Below are 10,362 nucleotides of genomic sequence, written 5' to 3'. Positions count from 1 at the left end.
CATGCGTCGATACCCAGAATTCCAAGCAAGTAACATTACCTACAAAAAATCTCTACCGAATAGGCTTGTTTGGCACTATCACAAAGTCAATTAAAATCATAATTTATGCCTGGAAAGTTACCAACAGCACGGAGGTGAACAGGAAATAACTCTGATGGCACTAGCATGTCAGAAAAACAGTTACTTGACACAGGTATAGCTGAGTAGAAAATATCGGGAAGTAGATTTTGGAGGACCAGTGAATATTTCTCTACTTTCGTTTTATTATGGAAGACGTTGAATATATTTTTTTTAAAGCTTCTGGGTTGACATATCTTTTATATATTCTGTCTTAATTAATACAAACTAAAACTTGAAAATAAAAGAAAAGAATGCCAGAAGACCTGTTTATAATATATGAATGATATAGACATACATCCAGGGCCTGTGAGGTGGGGTGTGTGTCTGTAGGATGGGCTGGGTGAGGGGTGGGGGCAGCTGGGAGACTTATAATCTAGCGAAACTAGATTGGCCCGGAGGTATGCTGAGTACTGTTTTTTTAAGAAAATTTCTTGATATAAATTAAAAAAAATAAATACTTTTGTTTGCTTAAAATGTTCTGTCAAAATCGTGCACATCTGATTATTACTATTACATCAGAATGTACACATATGAAACCATGTATTAAATATCTTCTTCCTGGTGTACACAGACTAGCTTCAAAGATAGTATATGATATGAAACTGTTTTATTACCTGTCATTAAAATTCATAATTCAAAATGTCTTTTTTGTATTTTTCTTTTGTAGCTGTCAAGTAAAGTCGTAAGCTGTGAACCTAAACAGTGTCAGTTGGTCTTAAATGGAAAGAAAAGTAAAATTAATGGTTTTGAATTAATCTTAGAAGATACAGTTCTCTTTCCTGAAGGAGGTGGTCAAGTAGGGATTAAGATTTGTGTCATTTGTAGTTTAGGATTTTATTCAATAAAAAAGAGAAACTGTTACCGTATACCGAATTCTATAAAAAATAGCTTCATTTAAATCACTTTAAACTGTTAGCTTGGGTTAATCAATGACATGGCCAGTGGGGAGTTCTATGGAAGATGCTGGACACCCACCACCTCAACCATGTTTTATCAAGCTTTTTAAAAGTATGTGCAACTTTCAGTAAAATCTGGTAGTATCAGTACATAGGGGTTAAAATTCCACTTCTACCTAGGGAGATCTAAGGCAGGAAACTTTTCAGAAAAGGTCAGTGGCTGAAATTGAAGGCTGTGTCAAGTGTAGAAAATGAGACAGGAAGGAAGCACAAGAAATGAAATCGCATCAAATTTCTGAGTTCGACCTGATTAGATATGAACTATTACGCATTTTTGTCAAAAGAGAGAGAGAGAGAAATGGGGGTTTAACGTCCACTCAACACAAACTAGGCCATTTCAAGACTAACACATAATTCAATTTTATTTCAATAATTTGCTTGCGCGTAGGGGTCTTAACCAGTGGGAGGAAACCAGAGGACCCAGAGAAAACCCACAGGGTTGACAGGCGACCCTACTCCTTATCACGTCCAACCAAGGAATCGAAACCACGCCAGTTGACTCAATGACAGACCTTATGATGCAGCGTGCATGTGCTAACCATTCAGCCATCAACCCCCCCTCCCCCATTTTTGTCAAAGGAAAACTGAGATCCAATCCAACTTATATACTATTGCAAGGAGATAAGGTGCTGGCTGGCCTAGATTGCTATCTCCGATGCAACCCCCAGCAATGCTGCTGTGTCGGTGTTCTGGTTAAGGTGTTGTCTGGTTCACAACTGTGCGTAGGCTGGTTCACAAGCTTGTTTTACTCTCACATGAGAAAATCGGACCATCATTTCCCCAAGCACCCCGAAAGTTGTCATGTTGAATGAGAGAGAAGCCACACAGTTATGATTTTCCATTTTTTTAAATTTCAGCCAGATGATAGAGGAACTGTAAGTTGTTTTAATTTGTAAAATGTACTTTAAGATTAAGATATAAATAATTCTGATAATAATGATAAATTTATAAAGCACCTCTCTCTCATCTAGAAATTTTTTACTCGATGGCGCTGAGCCGCACTCTCACGTTTCGTATTCACAATTAAATAAGCGAGTCTTTAAGCATGATTTAAAGGACTCAGATGTTCAGGCTTCCTTTAATGTTGCTGGGAGTTTATATATGTATTTGTGACTTGGATTAGGAATGGAGTTCAACATCTTGCCATCATGATTTAAAGGACTCCGATGTTCTGGCTTCCTTTAATGTTGCTGGGTTTTTATATATGTATTTATGACTTGGATTAGGAATGAAGTTCAACATTTTGTCAGCATGATTTAAAGGACTCCGATGTTCTGGCTTCCTTTAATGTTGCTGGGTTTTTATATATGTATTATGACTTGGATTAGGAATGGAGTTCAACATCTTGTCAGCATGATTTAAAGGACTCAGATGTTCTGGCTTCCTTTAATGTTGCTTGGAATATTTATGACTTGGATTAGGAATGGAGTTTATCATCTTATCATCTTTTCAATCTGTTTCAATTCTATTATTAGTCAATTATTGATTTGTGGCTTTAGCACAAATTACATGGACATATTATTATTTTTATTAGATTGAAGATATCCCTGTGTTAAGAGTGACACGAAGGGGAGATAAGGCTGTTCATTTTGTTGAGAAACCAGTTGATGCAGGAAAAGAGGTTTCCATGACAGTTGATTGGCAGAGAAGATTCGATCACATGCAGCAACACACTGGTAAGAAAATAGTGATATTAAAACATACTTATTGATGAAGTTTACCTGTATTCATAGTTTGACTAGATACTAGGATATAACCACCACTGACGTTACTGGTATAATACATTACACTGAACAAGGGTTAGGGTTAGATTTAACTATGAGAAAAATTGATAGACAGGTTCTGTAATGGCTTCCAAAGATTCTAACCTTTCTGTACAGTGCTGTCTTAGCATAAAAAGTGTAACATTCGATATTTATAATATTACTAACTTTTAGTGGCTGGAGACCAAGGGAAGATAACTTTCATAATAATTGGTATCTTAATGCAGGACTTTATGTGAGAAGTCTTTACGATGCAGAATTGAAAAATATACTGATGATTTGGTATTCAGAGTTTAAAAAAATTTAACCTAATGATTTAATTCACAATATAGATAAATGCTCCTTCCTGCTGTGCTGTAGCCCATTTTGGTGCTGCTATGTCTATGACTTTTCCAGGAACCTATGCCAATGAAATATATATATTGGTTGTTATTTGTATTGTAGGTCAGCATCTGATCTCTGCTTTAGCTGAATCTAGATTTGGTTATGCTACTACATCATGGTAAGTACTTTATACTCAAAGTAAAAACTATCGCTTTTCTCAGATATTTTCAGGGAATTATGGCAGTCAATATTTATATGTATCAGGTGCTAAAGAGTTAAAACCACTAATTTTTTCCAAAAAGCCTTGCAAAGATCCTAAATGTTACTTGAGGTCCTTGATGTGCGTCATTGATTTGCATCCCTGTACCATACTAGTCTTTCAAAGGTGATTTGTGGAATATTTCTTCAATTTGGGGTTTAAAGATCAGTATTAACCCTGAAGTACTCTGCTTTTAAACAAAGAACTTTTTTAACTATTAAGACATTTTATTACAGATGTTCCTTTAAATGTTTAGATATGATAGAAAGGTACCATTATCTTGTTGTACGGAATGAAAAAACTAGCGTAACAAATTTTATCTCTTTTGAAAACACTGATTTAGAGAATACGATTTTCGAAACTACAAGGAAAACCTTTGTTGATTTTCTTGATGACTTAATATATTGTATCAAGATAGAATGACTAAATGTGATATATGGCATCAGTTATTGATGACTAAATGTGATATTTAGCATCAGCTGTTGATGACTAAATGTAATAAATGGTTTCAGATATTGATGACTAAATGTGATATATAGCATCAGATGTTGATGACTAAATGTAATGTATGGCATCAGTTATTGATGACTAAATGTGATATATGGCATCAGATATTGATGACTAAATGTGATATATAACATCAGCTGTTAAAAATGTAATATATGGCATCAGTTATTGATGACTAAATGTAATATATGGCATCATATATTAATGACTAAGTGTGATATATGGCATCATATATTAATGACTAAGTATTATACCTAGCATCAGATATTGATGACTAAGTATTATACCTAGCATCAGATATTGATGACTAAATGTGATATATGACATCAGATATTGATGACTGTTTTATAGGAATTTAGGCGATGGTAATAAATCTTTTATTGAACTAAACACACCAACCATGACAGATGAAGAAATTACAGAATTAGAGAAAGAATGTAATGATAAAATAAGAGAGGGTTTAACAGTTAAACCTAAACTGTTTTATGATAAAGATGATCCAGAATGGAAAAAGGTACTATGATTAATTGTTTATTTAGGATATGTTCACTTATTTTTACTCCAGGGTTATATCTCCCAGAGCAACTATTGATGTATTAAGGTGGGGTTTCCCCATTTATTAAGGTGGGTATTCCCCATTTCAACATTCTTTCATTACTACTGACAATGATTCACTAATAATTCTGTTTTTTTTTTTACAGGCGTCATGTCGAGGTTTACCAGATGATCATGTAGGACCTATTCGTGTTTTAAATATTGAAGGCGTCGATTCTAATTTATGTTGTGGAACCCATGTTTCTTCGCTAGCACATTTGCAGGTAACGAAAATTAAGCTTTCATTGAAATGTATCTAACTAATCTCCAGACAATAAAACATGTTGCTGCACAGGTCATATTATCAATATTACTAATTGAGTCTATTTATTCGAAGGAGCCACGGTGGCTAAGTGAGTAAAACGCTGGCTCGCTAGCCTGGAGGTAGCAGGTTCTCTCTCGATGTTGGCCGACAAAGTTCATCAGGATTTTCCGGCATGGTTTCCCCTTGTCAGTCGGGCAGGACAGAGGGTCTGACAAGGACAGCTGTCTAGTCGTTCGCATGGTACGAAAAACTGAGGTCCCATGTTCACATTGGCGCGCACATAAAAGACCCCTTGACATTTGGAATTTGATATAAGTATAGGACATAGGGTCGCGGTCCAGACAAAATTTCCCTCATAGCACACTGTACGGTGTATGCCCGTCTTCATTAGCCCAGTTGGAGTAGGACATTAAACCCCATTTCATTTCTATTTATCCGAGCTTCAGTGATTGAATGTATTTATTGAAGACCATAGATTTAATTGATCCAGTACAACACTTTATTGCAAAACATAACCATTGAAATGTGGTCATGTATTGTTGAAATCCCTGTCAGTCCACCACAATTTGCTTGTGGATGCTCTAGGCTGGAGGCTAAAGTTTTTATTTTGATTGTCATCCAATTAAAATTTATACACAGTGTTTTATGTTCATAGACGAAGATGCCTATTGATTATTAACAATTTCCAATAATTATTGTCAAAGTTATTGCCCTTGAGCTTAAAGAAAATCCAACTGCATACAAAAGAATATATATGTGAGGACGACTTAGCTGCTGTGGGCATATGTTTTGTTTCTTGGCAAACCATCTTTATCTATTTTACCGTCTATGTTCTACAGGCTATAAAGTTATTAGGTGTAGATAAAGGTAAAAAGGGCAAGGTGAATCTCCTGTTTGTGGTTGGTCAAAGATTACTTGATTATTTTGGTAAATGTTATGCAGTGGAGAAAGGGTTAACAAATGTTTTAAGGTAATCGTCAAAACCATACTTAACACTTTAACACTTAGAGAAAATGTGTTTTTGAACCAGGAACTGGGCCCCAAGTGCTACTCATCTTGTTGTGCTTGTTATTGGGGGGAATGCTCTCTATAAGATTTAGATAAAGAGCTGACAGTTCTCGCTATAATAGTTAGAAAATAGATAATGAAAAGGGAATATGTTGAAAATTTCAGTCAAATTACTTCATTCTGAGCCGAGTTGCCAGAATAGTGTAGTCTCGATTGTCATTGCTACTGTTGTTACGTTGATAAACAAAGTCTCCATTAACCATTTTTATACGCCCACATTGAAATATGGTTGTATGTTTATACACAGTATTTAAGGTCATGAAACGAAGAAGCCTATTGATTTTCAATTATTTCTGATAATTACTGCGGGAGTTATGGCTCTTGACCTCTTTGAAAAATCTTGTTGAAGCTCTAGGAAGCTAAAGTTAATATCCAGTGAACTTAAATTTATACACAGTGTTTAAGCCCAGTGATTTAAAAAAAATTCCAATAATTACTGCCAGAGTTATGGCCCTTGGATGTTCTACAGACCAATGTTATCATCCGATTGACTTTAAATGTAATATCATGAGACGAAGAAGTCGATATCCGATAATTAGAGTTATATCCCTTGACCTCTTTGCATATTCTTGTTCATTCTCAACAGACCAAAATTATCATCCGATTATCTTTGAATTTATACATAGTGTTTATGGTCCTGAGACGATGAACATTATTGATTTTTTTTTTAACAATTTCTGATAATTATTGCTAGAGTTATGACCCTTGATGACTTTGAAAAATGTTGTGGATGCACTCAAGACCAAAATTTTTTACTTTAAATTCATACACAGTGTTTAAGGTCATGAGACGATACAATCTATTGATTTTCAACCATTTCCGATAACTTGAAAAGCTAATTTCATGATATTCATTGTTTTGTATACTAAACGTAAGCATGTGGCAGTCGAACTAGAAGCCAAACAAATTCTGAAGATTTTTTGATAATTACTTAATGGGTTGTTACTCTTAATCAGATTTTAGTGTGTTGTAAATATTTTCATTAGCAAAAAATATGTGACACCCCTTGTTGACGTCTCAGAAGACTTAGCTGCTGTGAGCATGTTTTTCATTGCCGGGCAACCTATCTTTAAATGAATTCATTTATTTAAATCTGTTGAAAATCAAAACCATCCGAAGTTCTAAAGAGTTAATTATGGGCCTGGCATGTAAATAAATGTCTAATAAAATAACATTTGAGGCCAAACGAAAGATCTGTATTTATTTAGCTCTTGAATAATGCCTGTTTAATCTGTTAGAAATGGATACTAAAGTTGTACTAATTATGGGGATCACGGTGGCTTAGTGTGTAATACGCTGGCTCGCTAGCCTGGAGGTCAGGTTTTCGATCCCTGCATTGGCCGAACTAATTGTACTAATTATAGAGATCTCTAGTAATAATGATTGTTCAGATTGTTTTGATGCTAATAATAAACAGATATGATAGAATTATCATTCTTGTTTTATTATTTCAGTGGTCCATTAGAAAAACAAGTAGAATTAGCTGATAAAGCTGTCAAAAATCAGAAAGCCTCTCAGAAGGTAAATCATTAAAAAGTTTTGTGTTCATTTTACCGACCTGACTTTTCATCTCACTAATGAACAGGCACTTTGGCAAGAATGATTTTAACCAATGGCTCCAATGACAACTGAGAATTGATAAAGAAATAGTTAGGTCTAATTGGTCAATCAAAATGAAAACCGCAATGAAATAAAGATCAAATTTTAATGAGATTCATATGCAGTGTCGGAAATACAAGAATTGTCTCCCTTCCCTGCTGTTTAGTTTATACTATACTCATACACAGGGGGAGGGGTTCATTGTCAAATTTGACACTTCAAGGAAGGGTTGATGAAAACTGCCGCATGCTGGTTTATCCTATCCATTTTTGCTTTCCTAGCAGGTCTTGCATAAGATTTACTGTTTAGTGTATCTTTGCTTTAGTGTGTTACGTTAATTTGATCAGGAGACATGTTCGTCGACGTCAACGTCAACTGACAACACTGCAAGAATTGGCCATGGCACTGAAAAAGGAGTTGGTCAGATTGCCCCAAATCGTGATTGGACGGTTGATTAGGAGCATGCCACGACGAATTGCTGAATGTCTGAGGATTGGTGGAGCAATTACTCATTATTAAGACAAAAATCAAAAACGTCCATTTTCACTTTTGACAGCGTATCTCTTTGCAAGTGATATGGTTACCTCTAATAAAAACAGAAGTGCATTTTCGCAGTTTTGTATTGTTTCTGAATATCCCCTACTTTTTTTGAAGAGTATATTTGTATTATTTACAGTTGGCACTAACACTTCTAAGAGACATGGCGGTTATGGAGGCTAAAATGTTTAAATTAAATCCAGAAAAACAGCCTTTGTTCAGTCATCACAGGTGAGAATAGGCTATAACATTTTCATATATTATGTATGGGAAAGTCTTGATTTTTATCTGAGATTCTGATTTCTCACCGTGGAATGAAGTGGAAAGTTATCTTGTATGTCGTTTACAAGTTTCTTTTAGAGATGTATATACCAGTAGTGGTACAAATTTTAAATTTGATAGATTTAAATTCAGAAACAGCAATAAATTTTTGTTTTAATGTCACTTTTTCTTTTTGATACCTGTTACAATACTAATCTTGTAGTAATCTTTAAATGGCATTTAGTAACTGGATAGAGTAACAACAAAAAAGCATACTTATGGAAAACAGCTACTAGTGTATTTTTAAGACGACATTTCGTAGAGTATTCTCTTAACGTTATCAAGCTAATACAGCAATACAGATATGAGACACACATATATATAGATAAAATACAACAACATAACTGAAACCATACTTGACAACGACCAACACTAATAATCTGATAATCTGATCAGTAATTATTCAAAGGCAGTGTTTGATTATTTTTTGTAGAAAAGAAGGAGATGGTGAATATATGAATATCATAGCCACTGAAATAGGAGATGTAAGTTTAATACTCAATCTATTAATCAAAGTATTTGGTATCTAGCATACACTAAAAAAAATACACTAATTAACTTACACTCCAAAAAATACACTAATTAACTTACACACCAAAAAATACACTAATTAACTTACACTCCAAAAAATACACTAATTAACTTTTCTTGAGGTGGGTTATGCTGTATTTGATATATCTTTATGTCGTAATGTCAGGGGTGGTGGTCGAATGTGCATGCTTTAGATTATAAAGTCTTTCGTTAAGTCCTGTGGCATGATTTCAATCCCAGAACTGTACATGGCATGGAGTAGGGTCACCTGCCTAACCTTGTGTGTTTTCTCCAGTCCTTCCCCATCAGAATACCTTTATCAAGTAATTTATTGAAATAAATATATTCGATGTTCGTCCTGAAATAACCTGGTTTGTTTCTCTCTGTTTATCTTACATCATTAAACATTATTTAGGTTGCTCCATGTTTTTTGACAACTGGTGATGAAAAAGGATCAGGAATGTTTTTATTATGTGGTTCACAAGATTTACTGGATAAAGCTGGAAATCAGTAAGTTATTTTCTTAGACATGTTTGAACTAGCAGAGTAGAATTTTAAAAATATATTATTAATACAATATTGCGCATAATGATCCTTTTGAAAGATTTGTTTATCAATTTTAACAAAAAGCTTTATCAATATAAACAAAAATACTTTTTCTATCAATATTTTTGGGGTTTTTTCCAATGGCCTCTTCTATATGAAATCAAATATGAGCGATGTTTTAATTAGATTGCAGTTAAAGGATCAATATGGAAGATTAGATAAAGAGCTGGCAGTTCTCACTATAATAGTTAAAAACTAGATAATATAAAGGGAATATGCTGTAAATTGCTCCACTCTGAACCAAGATATTAGCAATTGGATTTTAGGCCTAGCCTTGATCATCATTACTAAAGTTGGTACGATAAATAACATAGTCTCGATTATCCATTTTTGGTTTTAATCATCAATGAGCGTTGAGCAGCAGATCGGATTCAAATCCAGTGAAAATCCGATGCATAAGTTGGCATCGAGAATTGATTAAGGTTTTTTCATGTTAATAAATGTCTAATTAATAGTTTACATAAAATTTCAGGCCCAAAGAAAGACCTGCAAGAGGCAGATCTAGCTAATGTATGTTTAATCAATAATTAAATCACTAAAATTATTATTATAGAGTAATGGATATATTAGAAGCCAAGGGTGCATGTAGTGGTGGAAGATACAGAGGGAAGGCCAATAAATTAGCTAATAAACCTAAAGCTGAACAACTTTTATTAGATTTAATAGCAGAATTGTGATGTAAATGTTTTAATATTAAAATAGATATTTCTAGATTTGTTTTTTTTCTCATCTTATTGTTGAAATGTAAATTGTTTGATATTTTACAAATACTTCTGACAAGATGTTTACACACATGGTCAACAGTGCAGGTCAGCAAGGAAATTGGAAGGTCACAGAAAGATTTTGGGTAGTTACTTCCCCTGACACATTTTTAAATCCCTCCAAAAATAAATTCTCTCGGTTCTACAAAAA

At 34.1% G+C, this 10,362-nt stretch overlaps 1 protein-coding gene across 1 annotated transcript; it reads left to right on the top strand.

Annotated features, from left to right (window-relative positions):
* The first annotated feature begins 20 nt into the window (after positions 1 to 20).
* On the top strand, positions 21 to 10,163 carry LOC126820552 (alanyl-tRNA editing protein Aarsd1-B). Its single transcript, XM_050548581.2, has 13 exons — positions 21 to 193; positions 788 to 916; positions 1,934 to 1,951; positions 2,611 to 2,752; positions 3,284 to 3,341; positions 4,281 to 4,443; positions 4,631 to 4,747; positions 5,628 to 5,758; positions 7,311 to 7,377; positions 8,132 to 8,223; positions 8,747 to 8,798; positions 9,260 to 9,354; positions 10,004 to 10,163. Exons 1-13 carry the CDS (start codon positions 155 to 157, stop codon positions 10,125 to 10,127), a joined length of 1,227 nt encoding a protein of 408 aa, XP_050404538.2. The 5' UTR covers positions 21 to 154; the 3' UTR covers positions 10,128 to 10,163.
* The last annotated feature ends 199 nt before the right edge of the window (positions 10,164 to 10,362 follow it).

The sequence above is a fragment of the Patella vulgata genome, chromosome 5 (assembly GCF_932274485.2).
Source record: "Patella vulgata chromosome 5, xgPatVulg1.2, whole genome shotgun sequence".
Taxonomy (NCBI): domain Eukaryota; kingdom Metazoa; phylum Mollusca; class Gastropoda; family Patellidae; genus Patella; species Patella vulgata.
This window is presented reverse-complemented; position numbering and strand designations above follow the sequence as displayed.

Excerpts from the sequence above, each read along its gene's own strand:
- LOC126820552 (XM_050548581.2), top strand. The coding sequence starts at position 155 with ATGGCACTAGCATGTCAGAAAAACAGTTACTTGACACAG. Across the intron at positions 5,759-7,310 it reads GGGTTAACAAATGTTTTAAG|TGGTCCATTAGAAAAACAAG; the intron begins GTAATCGTCAAA and ends TTATTATTTCAG. Across the intron at positions 8,224-8,746 it reads CCTTTGTTCAGTCATCACAG|AAAAGAAGGAGATGGTGAAT; the intron begins GTGAGAATAGGC and ends TATTTTTTGTAG.